Source organism: Narcine bancroftii, chromosome 5, assembly GCF_036971445.1.
Source record: "Narcine bancroftii isolate sNarBan1 chromosome 5, sNarBan1.hap1, whole genome shotgun sequence".
NCBI lineage: Eukaryota > Metazoa > Chordata > Chondrichthyes > Torpediniformes > Narcinidae > Narcine > Narcine bancroftii.
In genome coordinates, this window is record NC_091473.1 from 41,096,952 (window position 1) to 41,116,583 (window position 19,632).

General features: G+C 40.2%; 1 protein-coding gene across 17 annotated transcripts in view; it reads right to left on the minus strand.

The window, feature by feature from the left end:
- The window catches only part of nisch (nischarin), a 78,611-nt gene that overhangs the window by 18,281 nt on the left and 40,698 nt on the right, over window positions 1–19,632 (minus strand). For 6 of the 17 annotated variants that reach the window (XR_011357480.1, XR_011357481.1, XM_069937222.1 and 3 more), the window contains exons 11-17: window positions 15,986–16,114; window positions 11,368–11,481; window positions 10,815–10,920; window positions 9,143–9,264; window positions 6,946–7,010; window positions 4,780–6,138; window positions 2,846–3,029 (exon numbers count right to left, since the gene is read on the minus strand). Coding sequence is in view for 14 of the 17 variants with exons in the window: in XM_069937222.1 (XP_069793323.1) it covers window positions 2,846–3,029; window positions 4,780–6,138; window positions 6,946–7,010; window positions 9,143–9,264; window positions 10,815–10,920; window positions 11,368–11,481; window positions 15,986–16,114 (2,079 nt within the window). In the remaining 3 variants the exon portion in view is untranslated. The other 11 variants (XM_069937220.1, XM_069937225.1, XM_069937228.1 and 8 more) reach the window with 11 other exon arrangements.

The following is a 19,632-nucleotide window of genomic DNA, read 5'->3' on the forward strand; positions in this document are numbered from 1 at the left end:
CTCCTATCAGTATATTCCCCTGCGTATCTGAAATCTTCAAAAAGATATCTTGCATAAATTTTTGGTCCTCTTCATTAGGTGCATATACATTGAGCAAATTCCAAAATTCTGAATATAACTGACACTTTATCATTACATACCTCCCTGCTGTATCTATTATTTCCTCCTCTCTTTTGATTGGTACATTTTTATTGATTAATATAGCTACTCCTCTGGCTTTTGAATTATATGATGCTGCCATTACATGCCCTACCCAGTGTCTCCTTAATTTCTTGTGTTCCACTTCAGCTAGATGTTTTTCCTGCACGAATGCTATATCAATTTTTTCTTTCTTCAGTAAATTTAACAGCCTCTTCCTTTTGATTTGGTTATGTATTCCGTTAATATTTATAGTCATAGTTCAACATGGCCATTTGATACTTTGTTTACCTCTCATTTCTGCTTCCTCATCACCACCTTTCCCCCATATCCATTTTTCTTTTATGAACGCACTGTAAGGCAACACTTCTAAAACAAAATATTTCCACTATTCCCACATCTAAAATTCCCTTAACCCCAACTGTCCCCCCCCTCCGAGTTGCCCCTTGTCCCTCTCTATTTGGATTGCGAACCCGCTCGCAAGCGTCAACTGATTTCTCAGTGACTGTTATTCTCTCCCACCCAACCCCCTCCAGAAGACTTTTATCTTCACATATATCTTCTCTTTGGTGCAAACTGTATCTCCTCCAAGCTGTATCTGCTCCACTTCCCTTCGTAATTCTCGCTGAGGACTTGAACTTTCTACTCTCACTTCCTGATCTTCCTTGACTGAAAGTAGTAATTCTGTAAAGCCCTTTGCTTCTCTTTCTTCCACAAAAAAACCGTGGTCAACTATGGATCAGAAACACGTTTAATGTAAACTTATATCCTTTCTTCCAAAGAATCACCTTCACCAGATTGAATTATTTTCTTCTATCCACCTCTGCCTTACTCGAATCCATGTAAAAGAACATTTTATTTCCATCAATAATCATAGGTCCTATATTTTGTCTTTCTTTTTGGACTGCTACTCTTAATTTTTTTTTCCCTCATCTTGATAACGTAGACATTTAATCAATCAAGCTCTGGGTGGTTAAGTTGGCTGTGGCTTCCTCCTTAAGGCTCAATGAGCTCTCTCCAATTCAATTCTATTTGGAAAATTTTCTTCTCCCAGAACTCTAGGAATATATTTTTGTTAAAATTCCACAGGGTACCTCACTTCTTCAAAATCTTCTTTAAGACCTACAATCTTAACATTATTTCCTCCATTTGATTTTCCAACATGTCCGTCTTTTCCATCATTTCCTTTCTCTGGTTTCCCAAACTATTTCTGAGCTTTCAACCTTCTCAATTCTATCCATACAAATATCCCCATCATTTTTGACAATCTGCACATCCAATTCAACTCTGAACGTTTTGTTTCACATTATTAATTTCTGTAGCATATTTCATCATACCACTTCTAATGTCCTTCATGTCACTTCTGATATTCTGCAGATCTCCTCTTAAAATCTGGAACTGACCCATCATTAATGAGAAAAGATCCTTTATAGTTGAGCCTTGATCTCTGACCTCCACTGAACCCTTTCAGACTCTTCTCCACCTTCCATGTCCTCTTTTTCTTCATCATGCTTTTTCTTGATTGCTGCCAGGTGTTTCTGACAGCATCTCTGTACTAGAATGCAGTTTCTCAGTTCTGACAGCACCAGTAATAAGTGGCACTGCTGGGTCGCCATTCAGGAGTATATTCTTCCATTTCAAGCAGATGCAGGTATAAACCATAGCACATGAGCACTACATTCTGATATTCTTCAGCAGAGATCTGCACAGCTCCAGCGCCATCTTCTCCGGTTGTCCGGAGAGGTGGTGCTGTTACCCGCTTCAAGTAAGGCATCATTGCACGCGTCGCTCGGGGAGGCTTCAGAACCGGAGGCCCTGACTCCAACATCAAGGTAGGGCACATCTTCTCCAGTTTCTTTAGCCATTTTCAGGTGGAATCGTCTGGAGAATGTGGCTCTGGAGTGGCTGCAGGTGTCTGCGAAGGGACGTTCAGGTGGCAGCGCTGAAGGCGATGTTCTGCCATCTGAAAGGTCCGAAGTGGGGAGAGGTGCCGTGGAGCAAACGCCGGCTCCTGAGTCTGGGCAGGGGCAGCCGTCTGACAGTTCACCTCCCTGCTGCTGACAGTCCCCTGCCAGCCGCCCCAGCTCCGTAGTCCTGCGTTGGGGGACTGTCAAGCAGCGGGGAGTTGGGTCATCAGCCCGCCCCCTGCTAGGCACATGAAAGCTGCTAGCCGGATTTGTCTGGTGCTGCTTTCAGGTGCAACAGTGGATACTCCGAGCTGGAGAATATACCTACAGGAGGAGGGTTAGGTAAATGCTCCTCCAGGCCAGGTTCTCCACTTTTGTGGCCACCCGACAGCTACATTGGGGTAGAATAGGCAGCTTTACAATTGGGTATTCTGGCCATCTGAAAGCAGCTTTTGAATCTTTACTCACTGTTTTCTTGTCTTTTGCTGTCTTCCTTCCTCTACCAACCATGTCTAGCACAATACAGGAAAGTTCCATGGGCTTTTAACAAACTTTTAATTTTTTTTAAAATTCAGGCTTTAAATTTAATTCCCCTGGGAAAGTATGAAGTCCACCTCTTCCCTCATGCCATTATGCTCTGACCACTCCCCCACTCATCTAAGTACTTAAAAATTGTGCGAGCACCTGTCTCCACCACACCTTAGTTTGTGCATTCCAGATTTCAACTGATATCCAAGTTAAACGAAAAGTTCGTCAAATCCCCTCCAAATAACCCTGCCCAGACCATATACAAATATTACCTCAGCCATACTATTGTGAAAACATTCCACCATAGCTCTTCCTTTCAAACTTGCCAGATATTGGAGAGATGGGGAGGCAGAAAGATGAAAAGGACACCGGTTCTCTTCAGTCAATTTTTGCAGCAATGTCTCAGAAGGATACTGCAGAGAAAGGCTCAAGTCCGATTTGCATTTTGGCTGTTTGCTAAATAGATAGAAAAAAAAATAGAAACCTAAAATTATTCTCTCAGAGAATGGGATTATAAATCAATGAAAAAAATTGGAAAAAGGTAGACAAAATACATTTTTTTAAACAACTTTTACAACTACATGCAAAGGAATACCATTTTCTCCCAAAACGTTCCTGTTTACTCAGTTTCTGGAGACAATTTGTCTGGTTCACATGTCAGCACAAAAATTGGATTTCTCAACTTGCATACGTAGAGCTGCTAAGGGATTAACAAAATGGAAATTAAGATGATGGGGAATGTGGACTCAATTGTTTCCACTGCCCAGCAGAATGAGAAGGAAGAATGAGAATCAGACTTCGTGGCTCACAATGCAGTGATTCTAAATTAAATTATTTGGTGAATAGAAAATCAAGTTAACACTTTTCTCAAAATGCTTTAGGGGCTATAAATAAGTACTTTATCAAAATATTGTAATAATACAATCACTTCTTGAATGAACAGCAGCCATAAAGGTGGACTAATTGTAGCTTCAGCCACACATACACAAACTTTTATAAACTGTTGCATTAACAACCAAATAAAATGATTAGATGTTAAGGCAACTTACTAGCAAAGCACTGAATATGCTTGATTTTACACTTGAGAATTGTCATTAAGTAGGACATACTTAATCAATATTAAACTGACTTAATCATAGACAATTAGAGTTCACATGTACCCTGATATCAAAACCAGGTTGACTGTCTCATTTATTCTATCAAGTCTAAAAGATGGCACAAGGCAAAAAAGAGAGGCTTCCTTTTCTATCATACAATAACCCAATCTACAGGAAATCATAATTAATCATGAAACAGCTGACACCAGATTCAAAAAGCCAATGGAGACGCTTGGCATGCTGGAAGCCACACTCATGTCCCTATTTACATCAATGGAGCTGTGGAATGTGTATCAAGCTTTAAATTCCTTGCTGTCCACATTTCTGATGATCTCACCTGGCCCCTGAACTCCTCCATCCTAATCAAAAAGGCGCAACAGTGCCTTTATTTTCTGCGAAGCATGAGGAACGTACACCTTCGTCCCAAGTTATTGCTGGATTTTTACCAATGGTATCTCAGTGTGGTATGACTATAAGTCTCGAATCACACCGAAAAGCACTTCAGCGGGTGGTGAAAACTGCCCAGCAGATTATCGGCATTCAGTTACCCACCATTGAGAACAACTATCAGGATCACTGTCTGGGCAGGGTGAAGAGCATCATCAAGGATACATTACACTGGAACTGTAGCCTTTTTACTCTTCTCTCATCTGGTAGCTACTACAGGAGTCTTCACTCTCAAATCTGCAGAATCAAGAAGAGCTCTCCCCACCCACCCACCCCCCCCCCCCCCTCCCCAAGGCTTTGACCCTGCTGAATCTCAAATCTTATTTTTATTTGCAAGTAGTTATTTGTATACAGCCTTTTTTAAAACTTCTGGTTGGATGCTAATTATATTTCATTCGCTTCGTTTTTTACTTGCACAATGACAATAAAGTTGAATCTAATCTAATGAGACAGCAGATGTTCGATTCAGGAGTTAAAAAAAACTGATGATGATCTCCATGTATCAAACAGAATCTGTGGAAGCAAAAGATTGGTTATGGTTTGAAAATGAGACCTTGCATCTGTAAACAAATGCAACTGCAGTGTTGAGCAACTAAGAGTTGTGCAGGAATGAAAGATATCTTACAGTTAAGACTATCGACTATGTATTGCCTTGTTATTACCTTTCCGTTTCCGAAGAGTGACCAGTTGCATCTGTGGAACGCTTCATCAAGTAGGAGTGATCTGGACAACTTCTGTGCACTATAATTGATTTGACACCCTGAAAGCTTGCTCTCAGTTGACTAAACATGCACAGAAAGCGAAACTTTTCATGAGGTAGCACAAAAACAGCCGTGGCCAATTGGTATCCAATCAAGAATTCAAGTACATGACCATCCCAAAATGCCACTGTTTCAACAGAATCCGATCCTTGCTTTGGATTTAAAAGCAATGTGGTGAATGAAATTCGGTTCAACTGAAATGGACATCTTGGAATTTCTTCAGGATGAAGACACTTTTTTGCTGCCCTGTAGAAATCTATCCTTATGAAATAAAGATATTGAGCTGTCAAAATCAGAAGACAAGGTACATACACAGGTCTGGTATTCTCTTCTCTTCCTGGAACAATTACTGAACAAACTTCAGAAGGCAGAGTATTCCTGTTTTTCAAGTCTGTACCACTGACCATTTCAGTCTGTGAAACAGAGGAATTCAACTCTTCTGACCAACTCCACAGTTTGAGGTTATCTTTGATCAAAATATATGCCACAAAGCTACCTTTAATGTCACCATCATTTAGTGCCAGCTGCTGATGCTCTAAAAGCTGAATAATGAAGTCTTTCATAAGGGGCTCTTCATAATCCCCAGGCAAACTTGAAATAGGTACTGACCATTTATGTAAGACAGCCTTTAAACAAGAGTTGAAGTCTTTAAGATTCTGAGAATCAGATATAAGGAAGAAACAACCATGTGTTTTAATTTTCATTGAAAGGCACATTTCTGGTACTTCAAAGAACACATCCAAAATTTCTGAACAAGGAAGACAAAGAACAAGTTGCATCTGGGAAATAACATGTTGCATTTTCCCGAAAGGTTCACAGTGCGGAATCCGAAATAGAGCTACAGCACTGTCAGTCAGCACAATGCAAGATACAAACAATCTTAATTCCTTGTTCACCTGTATACAAAGAGTCCACAATACCTTCAGTACCTCAGCTTCTAAATTTGCAGAAATACTGGCAAGATCAATGTTTGTATTACGTCCCAAAATACAATCACCTTGATCTGGACCCATTTCAAAATATCCAGCTTCATTACTGAAGACCTTGGGATAATTAACAGAGTTTCCTTGGCAGTCAAGTAAGGTCTCAGTGGTATGTTGCTTCAGTATAGCTTGATTAATTATTCCAGATAAATGGGCAGCAAAGTCAAGATTGGTGGTATTGTATGACACACATGAAAAAGGCAGGACAAGAGTCACTTCAGGATCATGTGATGACTTCAGCACATCAGCTTGAGTAATTGCACCTGATGATCCAAACCTTTTTTTTAAAAAAAGGGGGAAGGTAAAAAAAACAAAATAGATTTAAATTTCAGTGAAAATTGGACAAAAAACAGTTTTATCTCTCTTGCAGAGTATTTCCAGCATAATCTTATTCCAGATTCCCAATTAACCATATAACCACTTACAGCACAGAACAGGCCAGTTCGGCCCTACTAGTCCATGCCGTAACAAATCCCCACCCTCCTAGTTCCACTGACCAGCACTCGGTCCATACCCCTCCAGTCCTCTCCTATCCATGTAATTATCCAGTCTTTCATTGCTGTAGTATTCTCCAATTTACAGCTCCAGCATCCTTTTTTCCTCTCCCATTTATTTTATATCCATTTTCCTTTATTTACAATTCAACCAGACAAAATTGCTCTGATAAACAAGCCTTTTACATTCTCTCTCAGGCAGCAGTTATATAGTGTTCTGATTGCCACGATCACAGAACTTTCATTCTTTTTTAGCCATGGGACCAACCAAAGGAAACCAAAAATTGTGAAGAAACTCATTTGGAATAGAACTTGAGATTAATCCAAACAATACAGTTGGCATCAGATTCCCCCTCGCTGTTTATTTAATTAAATCTACCTTTAATCATATGACAAGGACATAATAAAACATTCGGAAAAAAATCATTTATATCTGTTTGCTGAAGTGCAGAACCAAGCAAATAATGTAGAAAATTCAAACTATGTCATGCATATAGGAGAAAAATAAAGTGAAAATATCAAACAAAATGATTAGTATTAACTAATGAACTAAATCACTCCTCTTTATTCATAGTACAGGAATGTCATACCTTGTTTGTGGACAGTTAGAAACTTCACGTGATTTCTTCATTGATTTTAGTTCCGGATTTGCAACCTTAAATATAATTGCAACTGCTCAAAAGTAAAATCTGGTTTAAAATTTATAATTCTTTTCCTATAAAAATTACTTGTATATTTCACTTTTCTCAACCAAATCCTCAAATGGAGCCAATTGCTGGAGGAACTCTGCAGGTCAGAAGGCATCCAGGGGTTGAAATGGTCAGTCAATGTTTTGGGTCTGGATCCTTTTTGAAGACAAGAGGACAGGGGGTGATATAATTACATTTCATCCCATAGATGCTGTTTGACCTGCTGTTGTTTCCTCAAGATTCCAGCATCTGCTCTCTTGCTCTTTGTATTCTTCAATGGAACCAAGTGTTTGAAAGACTTCTGAATCAATTTCCTTTCAGGTTTTTTTTTTATCCCTGAGAACAAGAACAGTATATTCCAATGATAATCTGCAATAATGTTTTTAAAAATTACAAATACAATAATAATTTTGGTAGGAGGCTATACAGCCTATTATGTTTGAACAGGCTGTCAATTAAAGTATCCCCTTGATTGTCCAGATTTTAAATATTTGCAATTCATAGGTTAATTACAAGCTTTTTTTTTTAAAATCAAAACCAAATCCAAATATTTAATCCTAAATACCATCACTCCACAACAACTCCATACAACTTATGATGAAATATCTGTTATATTTTAGGTTGCTAAAATCTGATTATAGTTTTACACAAGTTCAACATTTGAAAGTAGGTTTTAGTTAGGTCTTGCTGCATGCACATCACCCGGTAAGATTTGAAAAGTTAAAACAAACAAAACTGCCTTCAAATGACTGCTTCAAACTCCAATTCTTACAAGTCACTCAAACCACAAGGTGTATAGAAAGTTGATTAAACTAAGCGACTGCCTCACTGCCAGAATTTTGTCAAATGAAATGAGCTTTCAGAAATCTGCAAACCAAATCTTCAGAGATTGAGGCAAAAAAGAGAAAACAATTACTAAACAGGATTAGGGATTCTGTCTTTAAACATCAGAAGTGAAACACAAATGTCTGCAGATGCTGTGATCGTAGTAAAAGCACAAAAATGCTGGAAGAACTCAGCAGGTCTCACAGAGATTCAGAGACCTGCTGAGTTCCTCCAGTATTTTTGTTTTTACTTCAAAAAGGGGAATGCAAAGTGATCATTCAGTCCTTAATAATATTCCACTTTTAAAATAAATTACAACAAACCAGTAACTTAATTAGTTGCCTCCTTTTCTTCATTATTTCTTAAGAACCTTTCATTTCAGTTTTGAAATTTTCCACATGAACTAGCCTCGAACTACAGATGAAACAGTTCCACATTTCTCTAACTAACAAGCATGCCATCATCCCCAATGCTGTTTTTAAAGTTATGCCTTATTTGATTGCTCTCTCCCATGAGAGGAATTTTTTTTTTTTTTTTTTTTAAACATACACCCATCAAATCTTAAACATTTCCGTTATTAGCCCCTCCCCCGAATCATGTACCTTGTCTGCCCCATTCTGAAATAGTGCAGAAAATGTAATTAATGAGTCTGATCACAATGACATGCAAGGGGACACTTTTCATTTTGGTGAACATGTGCTTTGACCAACATTCTCAAGAGAGGTGGGGATTTCATGACATTAAACAGACAAAAAATATAAATAACTGGCATTTACAATGCAACTAATATTTTAAAAAATGTAGGCCACATATTAGCAATTTTCCATTTTTTATTGGTTAACAATTTTGAAATACATTTACAGCCAGACTTGTCCCAATCAAGTAAAGTCCGATCACAGATACGCCAGAGGTCACCATAAGGGCTTAATAATTTTTTTAAATTTACCCCAGGACCAACGTTGGTGGGCATTAGTGGTCGTAAAGTCACACATTCAACATGTGGGCTCAAAAGACAAAAAGCGATTGCGCTGCCAGCCGTATAATGGTACATAGTATACACCTAACTTATAGTACATATATGAAATTGAAATCTATAATATGTATATGTACACGTGTACGTACAATATAGATGTTGAGGTAAATAAGTATGTGCATCATGGTATCACGTTAAACAATATATTTCACTTATAATGATAAACTTACGCCCAAATCGATTTGCGTCCTGACTTCCAGAACATAACCCTGATGCAAGACAATGCATGGCTGTAATTACCTTGTTCTTGCTTCCATTCAGATTTGTTGTGCCAGAGGCTCCTGAGGTAATTGCAGAAGCCATAGGAGTCAAACTCTCACTTTGATGTAGATTGATGATTAGGGCTGATTTAGTATTTACTTCTGCAATAGGAATATTCCATATTTATATTCATAAAGAGCAAAATTGGAATTACAGCTTTGATGTATAAATATTAAATATTTATTTTTAAACCAGAGAGCATACCTGGTCTGCAGCATTCTGAAATAGTACAGAAAATGTAATTAATGAGGCTAATCACAGTGACATGCAATTTCGCCCTGATGAAAGTTCAGCATGGATAGCTGTGAAGTGGTGAGTGCAGTTGTTGAGGTTGGGAAACCCAAAAAATAAATACTCCAGGTAACCTGGAGATATTAAATACAGTATAGAATTTAACAAGAGCTTTTAGATAAATCCTCCCAACTAAGGAATGTCACAGTCGATCTGACAGCCAAACACCAAGGCAAATGTTTCACCTTAAAGCCAATGAGACCAGTCATTTGGGTGAGGGGAGGAGGGAGGTCATTCACATAACATGTATTGTGGAATTTATGGATACATTGTGAATAGATTGGACCCAAATAAATATTCTGACAAACACTTCAGCTATAAATTTTCCTGATTAATTCAGTGTTTGACAGGTATATTTGTCCTGCAGTGTAAACATCATAAAATAAAAAGGTTCCACCTTAGTCAGCACAGCAAAGATCCAGATTGGGAAATAGCAACTAAAAACAGGATCTGTGCCCACACAAAGGCAGAAGAGTTCTCAACCCGAGACTAATAATGATCACATCCACAGATTTTGCCTGACCTGCTGAGTGATTCAATTATTTTCTTTCGTTATTTTCAATAACCAGCATCTGCAGTTTTTTTTCCCCCAAAGTACCACCAGTGGAACCTGTTGTTTCACCAAATAAACATTTTTAAATGGTGATGAAAATCAACAGTGACAATTTTCCCTCAAAAATGACAAATTAAGCAGATAAACACTCATTACTGTTTTGTTTATCAGAAAATGAAGGAGTTTAAACAGAATATAAACAAATGGTTCCACTCACAGTAACTAGAGCACCAAGGACTTAAGGAAAATCAGAACGCAGAATTTGGGAGCCAATCGTTATGATCTGGTAAGTGCTGCCTGAATGGTTCGTAGAAGCACATTTGGAAGAGGTTCTTTAAAAATAAGATATTTATAGTAACAGAGAATGGGAAAGAAGCATTCTTGTTGCTATTCGGCTACTTTAACATGCAAATTTTAAAAAGTTACAAGCACCAAGCTCTCAAAAGCAATCAGTTTTAGTTATGAAGAACGCAAGGAACTTATCTATCTAGTTATTCAATTCTGACCGAAGTGCTGAGTAAGAGGTGGAAAATGAACCTCAATACATCAAGAAACATAAACAATACTTACTACAAACAAAAGTAAAATTCAGCCACTGACCAATACCATGATTTTGAAAATATGTAACTAAAAGCACTTAATACAATACCTGCAACTGGAATTCTTTGTGAACAAGTTAGAAATGGTAATGGACAATCCCTTAATGTGCACACATATCATTGCGGATAAGCAAGCACCAGAATTTTTTTATTTTTTTTTGTTTTTTTTAAATGGTCCACACCAGCAGCCCGATACATACACGATTACCTTGGCTGGAGCTGGCAGCATGGTGCAGCAGAGAAGGAGGACAAGCAACATAAGAAGAGTAGCTAGGTTTGGACCCTTGAGCAGCAAGTCTTGTTTCCTCACTGATCTAACAAAAAAATGTACTTATTTAAGACAACACACATTGCCAAGTTTAATAAAGCAGAGACGGAGCACCGTGTCAGCAAGCAGGCAGGAAACAAGAGCAAAAAACATTAAAAATATCCTAAAACACACCTTTGCTTTCCTAAAGCACTTTCCAAGATAAATATTATTTAAAGATTTGTGGACACCTAATCAAATACCATAGACTCCAAAGTAATTAGATTTCAAGCTTGACAAAGCAAAGGCTATTAAATCCAGTCATAAGTTTGCTACTCATGCTTTTGAAGGCCATCAAGAAAAGCCAGTGCATGATACCTGACTTTTACCCTAATTCCACCCCCCTCACCCCTCTCCATTGGCAATAAACTCAATATTGGTTATTCAACACTAAATAACAAAAACAAAAATTCAAAATTACATTGAAAAACAAGTTTTATTACAGGAAACTTACTTTTTTATCTGTACTATTCATTCGATCTTTTGCTTCCTTTGCTTTCTGAATTGCTTTCAGCACCTCAACTGTATCAAGTTCTTTTCCTGTTGTAACAGTATTATCTAAACAGACCTAGAAGACAGGAACACAAGTAATATCAGAAGTAAATCTTGATAATATTGTAGCTGCCTGCACCTTATTTATTGAGTCATCCAATTCCCATTTCCTCTGATTGCTTACAGGAAGCAAAGGTTTTCAAAGCCATCTGCACAAAAATTTCTCTCTTGGTCCAAGTCATAAATTGTGAGTCCTCTATCCTGGTTCCAAACTCCCGAATCCAAAAGAAACAGCCTCTTGAAATCTAACTTGGCAATTTCTGACAGATATCTTTTCTCATAATCAAAGAATATACAATATAGGAGGCCAACTGGCCTGTTATATCCATACCAGTCACAGAAGAGCTGTCTAACACAATTCCAGCTTCCAGCATTAGGCTTTTGCTAATTAAATTTGATAAGGGTTCAAGATATTGATCCAATCTTTCAAACCACAAGTTCCAGATCCCTCCCATGCTCTGAAGGAAACATTTATCTTCAACTTCTTTTCACCCTTCAACTAGGTACTTCAATTCTATAGACCAAGACACCCATGATGAGGGGACAGGTTGATCTCTCAGCTGCATTTATTTACTCTATCTTTGACCTTCACTTACACACACCTGCCCATTTCCCAAACTCTCTCTTAAATTGTATACAATACATGCTAGTTTCCATTCACTGTGTTTTTCAGCATTTAGTGAATGGGGAATTTTCAAACTTCATCCTGAAGCATCTGCCATTACCACCGCCAAAGCTTTTAGAATGTTTCAATGCAGGCCATCAGATTTTGTTGTAGCATTTAGAGTAGTTGTTTTCAACCTTTTCTTTCCACTCACATACCACTTTAAGTAATTCCTATGCCATCAGTGCTCTGTGATTAGTAAGGGATTGCTTAAGGTGGCATGTGAGTGGAAAGGGAAGGATGAGAATCATTGCTCTAGACCCAATTGTTACTGAAATATTTTGCTTGAGAAAAATTGTCATAAGTTATGAAACCGTGCGCATAATGAATCAATTAGGTATGATTAAAACAGTGGTTTTCAACCTTTTTCTTTCCACCCACATACCACCTTAAGCAATCCCTTACTAATCACAGAGCACCTATGTTAAAGTGGTATGTGGGTGGAAAGAAAAAGGTTGAAAACCACTGATGTAAAGAGAATACCAAAGAGACACTGCAATTCAATTGGGGATGTTGTGGCAACGATGCACAGTTGTAGCGGCGAACCAGCCCTGCTTGTCACGCTCGGTCAGCGGGACAGCCGCGGCAAAGATGACATTGCGGGACCTTCTCTTCCAATCCAGACTGGAAGAGCATGTGAACAATTACGTCACCGTGGGTCAGGTCCAGCCACAGCCTTAAAGGCTGCAGCACGGAATTCAAAGTAAAGCAGTTGTGTTACTCAGGCTCTCAGCCTGTTGTCTCAGTCTCTTTGCTGGGCTCGCACAAAACACGCTTCACCGGTGACCCTGACAAGTCTCCATGCCCTGAAGACTCGGCATAATGGGCCCCACAGCCATAGGCACCGCTGCATTGAAGCTGCCAACTTTCTGGACGAACTAGTTTGCCAAGTGGAGGCCCAGTACCAAATAAAATAGGTAATCTCTGATTCAACAAAATATTTCTATGTTGTCAGCTCGCTTGACCAGGAAGTCACCTCACAGGTCGATGACCTCATCCAGGCGCTGCCAAAGGAAGATAAATACGTGACCCTTAAAAACCTCCTCATTAACATGTGCAGACTTTCACAGTGCAAGAGGGCTGCCAGGTTCCTTCATTTGGATGGCCGAGGCAACAGAACCCCGTCCGCTCTCATGGATGAAATGCTCACCCTGGCAGAAGGGCACAAGCCCTTCCTCATGTTCAAGCAGGCGTTTCTCGATCAGATGCCCAAATACATCAGAATCCTATTGGCCAATGCTGATTTCAGCGACCCGCCCGCAAGATCGTGGCATGAGCAGACGTTCTCTATCGCTCCAACCGCGAAACCATAGACTCAGTCAACCGCATTACAGAGTCCACCATGTGAACAGGCCCTGCCCCACCCCACCAGAAGACCCAAAATGGTGTTTCTACCATCAGCATTGGAGGGCATCAGCATGCAGATGTCACCAGCTGTGCTCATTTCTGGGAAGCGCTGGGGCCAGTCGCCATTAGTGTCCAACCGAACAGCCCTCTCCACGTCTGGGACAGCATCTCGTGACACAGGCTCCTCATGGACAGAGATAACCATCATGCCCCTTATATTGCTCAAGACATGCACAAGACCTCACGGCCCCTCCCTGAGCACAGCCAACAACAGTCATTCAAACTTCTGGTGAGAGGCGAATTCCTGTATGTTTTGACAAGACCACTTTCAATTGGTCATTCACGCTGGCTTCGGTGGACAACTTATGGAGACCTCTCGCCTTCTTCAGTTGTCACCTGCAACCGCCCTCTACTTGGCGGTCTGCCATTTCCACTACTTCTTGGAGGGGTGACCATTCAATGTCTATATGGATCACAAGTCACTTTCTCTATGTCCTCCGACCCATGGTCTGCCCGACAACAGAAGCACTTATCCTACATCTCTGAATTCACCACCTCCATATGGCATCTCTCAGGCAAACAAAACGTTGTCACTGATGCATTCTCCAGGCTAGCAGGCAACGCCTTGTCGCAAGTCATGGACTATCATGACCTGGCTTGAGCCCAGCAGGACAACCCTGAGACGCACAGCTTCAGGACTGCGGTTCCAGGACTGCAGCTCCAGAACCTCCCACTTGACACCAATGGCACTACTCTCCTCTGCGACGTCTCTATGGGCGAACACCGACCACTGGTCCTTGCCCAATGGATAACAGTTTTTGACATGATCCACGGCTTATCTCACCCCTCCATCCGAATAAAAGTGAGGATGGTAACCTTCCGATATGTCTGGCATGGCCTATGCAAGGAAATTAGAGTGGGCAAAATCCTGCATGTACTGCCAGACTGCAAAGGTCCAGCGAACACCAAGCCCCACGTCCAGCAGTTTGACGCTCTGACCCACAGGTTCTAGCACATCCACCTCAACATATTGGGGCCCTTACCAGTCTCCCAAGAGACACGCTACCTGCCTACAGTGGTGAACAGGTTCACTCGATGGCCAGAAGCTATTCTTCTCCTGGATGTGTCCACCGATATGTGTGCTAGGGCTTTCCTTGCAGCCTGGATCTCCCGTTTTGGCGTCCCAGCACACATGACGACCGACCAAGCAGCCCAGTTCACCTCTGCCCTGTGGAAAGAGCCCTCCAAACTCCTGGGCACTCAACTCCATCGCACCACAGCCTACCATCCTCAGGCCAACTGGCTGGATGAGTGCTTCCATCATCACCTGAAATCAGCACTGATAGCACGGTTTGAGAAATGAAACTGGGTAGAAGAAATACTCTGGGTTCTCCTGGGAATATGCAGTGCCCAAGGATGACCTCAAAGCCTCCTCAGCCAAACTAGTCTACGGCGAGACCCTTGCAGTCCTGGGCCAGTTCCTTCCTGCTGCACCCAACCAAACCACCAACACACCAGTCGTATGCAAGACTGCGCGACAAATTGGGCTCACTTGCACCACCATTGCAACATGGTCAGCCACCTTGCAACTACCTCCCAGACATCCTTCTGTGAGTAGGTCTTCGTGCGAAGGGGTGCACATAGGATTCCCCTTCAGTACCCCTAGGATGGACCCTACAAGGTGCTGCAAAGGAACTCGAGATTGGGGGCAAAGGAGGAACTGTTCACACAAGACTGCTTGAAACCAGCCCACCTGAACTTGTCACAACCAGTACAAGTTCCCCCACCAGTACATAAGGATCAGCCACTGAAAAAGCAAGCCTCACCCTCGTTGCATCATGAGACCATCGGTGCCAGTTTTTTTTTGGGGGGGGGTGGTGACGATACACATAGTTATAGTGGCGAACTGGTCCCGCTTGTTTCGTGCGGTCAGTAGGGCAGCCACAGGAAAGATTCCAGACTGGAAGAATGCATGATGCAAGCTCCAGAACGCAAGGGGCAGGGCCAGATAAAGCCTTAAAGGCTTCAGCACAGAATTCAAAGTGGAGCAGTTGTGTTATTTGAGCTCTCAGCCTGTTGACACAGTCACTTTGCTGCGCTTGTGCACAACACGCTACAATGTCATAATAACAAGACCAACACAGCCCTGAAATTAAAAATCATTTGTGGAGAGGAGAATACAAGATGTCCTCCTTGCACAATAGGGTCTGCAACGATTCAAAACTTTTGTCAAGTTGTTTTATCCTGTCACTTTTATATCAAGTTTCTTAAAAGAGTGATGCATTTTTCAGGGAAAGACTACACGACATTTACATGGCACAGTGAAAATGGTTCAATAAAAAAAAGTAATGAAAATGTTTGCTTAAAAATACATTTTCTTCAATGATTTAGATACAAACCCATTATGGATTTCAAATAATTTAATGGCAATTGAGCTTTCTAACTGATTAACAGTCCATACAATGTTACATATTTCTACTTGCAATTTTACTATTCCTGTTTCTGTTACCTCTGAGGCACGATCTCCAAATTGTGCAAGAACCTTTGTTCTGTAATCAGGAATGATGCTCAAGGGATTGTTGTTTAGAAAGACTTTCTCAAGGCATGGCAAGGTCCCAATGTTTTTGATTTCTTCTATCTGAAAAAGACATTTTGCATTAAATGCCAAAAAAATCTCTTCTCTAGGACTGTATTTTTATGAAAAAATAACATTCACGCACTCGTCAACCAATATTAAATTCTTTATCTAAGAATCCTAACCAATCAATTTAAATACAAAATATAGTTTGTACAAATACACAAAAAAGGCCAAATTACTAATATGTTGAAGCAGTCCTGACAGAGTCACATTTATATTATCAGTAACCATTTTGTTCAGTAAATTTAATTTCTCATGCAGCACGACAGCTTAAGCAGGTGAGTGCTGTTCTGGCAAGTTTATTTTCTAGCAAATGGAAGTTCAAACAAGAGTGTTGGAGACAGGACATCTTAAGTAGGTGAGAGATAAACTGGAGTGGCCATCATGTGAGTGGGTCAGATTGAGAGAGGGAAGTCGAGGCTTTGGCAAGAAGTGGCTACGATGGTAGAGCAGGAGCTAAGACAATAAAGTCCATAGAAGGGAAAAAAGGAACCGACAAGAAAGCATGGGTACAGGCAGGTGGAGCCTTATCCCTGGAGACTTCATCTGTGAGAAGAGCATCCAAAGTTCAAAAAAAGTTCAAGGCTCAGGTTTATTGTCAGAGAACATATACGATATTACATACAACCCCAAGATTGTTTTTCCTGCAAGCCAGGCAGAATTTCTACTTATTGGTAGTGCAAAATAAAACTGTATTCAAGAGAAGGTCAGTAGACAAAAGAGAAATGTAAATAAGTAGGAAGTGCAAACAAATTGTGCAATACAGAAAATAAATATTCAGTAATAAATAACATGCAAAGTAAAAGTCCTTAAAGGAGTCTCGAAATTGAGTTTATTGTTTCGGAGTCCGATGGTTCCTGAATCCGGTAGTTTGAGTCTGGTGGCACCTATACCTTGTTCCTGATGGCTATGGCAAAACCAGAGCATGTACTGGGTGGTGTGCATCCTTGATAATTGCTTACTATTCTCAGACATCAGTGCTCCATGTCGATTTTCTTGATGGTGGGGAGAGTTTTGCCTGTGATGTACGAGGTTGCATCCACTAACTTTTGCAGAGCTTTTTTGCTCAGAGACATTGATGCAATGCAGCCAGTTAACACACTTCCCACTACACATATGTAGAAGTTTGCCATGGTTTTTGATGTCATACCAAACCTCTACAAATTTCTGAAAGGTGCTAACGTGCTTTCTTCGTGATGATATTTGTGTCTTCGGTCCAAGAAAGGACCTCTGAAATAGTGACTCCCTACAATTTAAATTTGCTCATCCTCTTCACCTCTGATTCCCACAATGATCACTGGATTGTACATCTCTGAGTTTCCCTTCCTGAAGTCCACAATCAGCCCTTGGATTTGTTGATATAGAGTGTGAGGTTGTTGTTAGTACACCATTCAGCCAAGTTTTCAATCTCATTCCTGTGTGCTAATTCATGACCGACTTTTACACAACCCACCTCCATGGTATTATCAGCAAATTTGTAGATAGTGTTACTGTCGTACCAAGCCACACAGACGTGGGTGTAAAGTGAGTAGAGCACAGAGCCCTGTGGTGCTTCAGTACTGATGGAGATTGTGGAGATGTTCTTACCAATCCTCACTAATTGTGATCTTGAGGTGAGGAAATTCAGGATCCAATTAAATAGTGGGTTTTGAGTTCCAGGTCTTGGAATTTGCTGATCAATTTTGAGGGGATGATGGTGTGAATGCCAAACTGTGGTCGATAAAGAGCATCCTGATGTGTGTGTCTTTGCTGTCCAGATGTTCCAGAGCTTTTCGTGGAGCCAGTAAGATGGCATCTGCCATAAATCTGTTGCTGGGGTAGGCAAATTGGAATGGATCCATGTCACTGCTCAGATAGGAGCAGTCATGCTTCAATACAAGACTCTCAAAACACTTCATTTCATTCCTCGGGCCTGGTACTCTCTTTGATTATATTTACAAGCCTTTTCCTGCGATCACATACCTTATTAGCTACTTGTTGGACTACATTTCCCACTGCTTTTCCCCATTCCATTAAAACCCTGACTGAAGCCATTAGCCTCCTCACTGAGATTTTGCAGTATTTTTTTTTCCTATCTACAATTTTAAACACAAATACCAAGAGTTACATTAAAACACTCACCTAATCACTATACACTAGATTACTAAACTAAATCACCACAATTTCAAACAACCACGATAACACACTGGACAACAATGATTTCGCTTCCTGAACACTTTTAGGTGTATTTTAAGGATTGTGAGCTGCTGATCACAAAAATCACCATGAAATTTTCCTACTATTTACCTTTTTTTCCCCCCACCCAGATATAATATTTTTGTGATTTCCTGTCATATTTTGTCATCTTCAAACCTACAAAGCCCTAAAGTGCAATAGGTCATTAAAAATTCATTTTCTGCATTCGCACTTGGTCTTCTTCCCTAATGACCTTGGTGTAGTCGATGACAAACATGGTGAAAAGTTTCACCAGGATATTGTGATCATGGAAAAGTAGCATCAGGGCAACTGGAATCCATCAATGCTATCTGACTATTGTTGGACAATGACACGAGAGGCATCAAATGCTGAGTCAATCAACAGCAAAGCATTTTTAGGTCAGTTGAATTAATGCAATGTGTCAGTATCATGATGTATTAAACAAGTTACATTCAATAAAAGTTAATTTAATGTTTCTCCAACTTCCTACATGATACAGCAAATCTGAAATCATCTTTGTGTTCAGCTTGATATTGTCTATTATAATCCCTTTTTTCAGGAAGCAAACCTTTTGAAAAAATTTGTTACGCAGCATAATTTAAAGTCTGAATGAAAGTCACACAAAAGCAAGCATAAATAACAACTTGACAAATAAATGCTTGAACCCTCCAGATGTTAATACAAACACTGGTTCTATTAACAGCACTCACTAGTCTGGTACAAATTCACATGTTCAGGTTGAGAAAGAATGAGTCCAAACAGACCACCTCTCATCAACTTAAGCCATGAATGTGGACATGCAAAAGCAGATACCAGTCAAGCACCCTCAAAGTTCTCATCATTAACAATGAAGAACTGAAATGAAATTGGGAATGCAAATTCATGTGACAGTCATATTCACAGAATCATTCACTGCAGACAAGATACTCAACTCCTCCATCATCAGCCCCTGATAAGTCCTGACCCACTGGCAGAAGACATCACCTGCAGCAGTGGCACAGTGATATACAGGTAGTAAGGAGTTCTCATCACTGAATCTGGACCCCAAGAAAGTCTCATGGAATCAGGTCAAGGAAATAGATTCCTAATTACCATATTACCATGATTGAAGTAAAAACACAATGCTGGAGAAACTCAGCAGGTCAAACAGTGTACCTTATGCAGCAAAGATAGATACAAAACCAACATTTCTGGCTTAAGCCGTTCATCAAGGTGTTTCTACTTCTCCATTTTGGAAACAGTTTTTTTTTAAATCTCCAAAAAAATAGCAAGGGCATAAAATGTACTCTGGATAAGACTAAGCCCAGCCTCAAGTGGCTTGG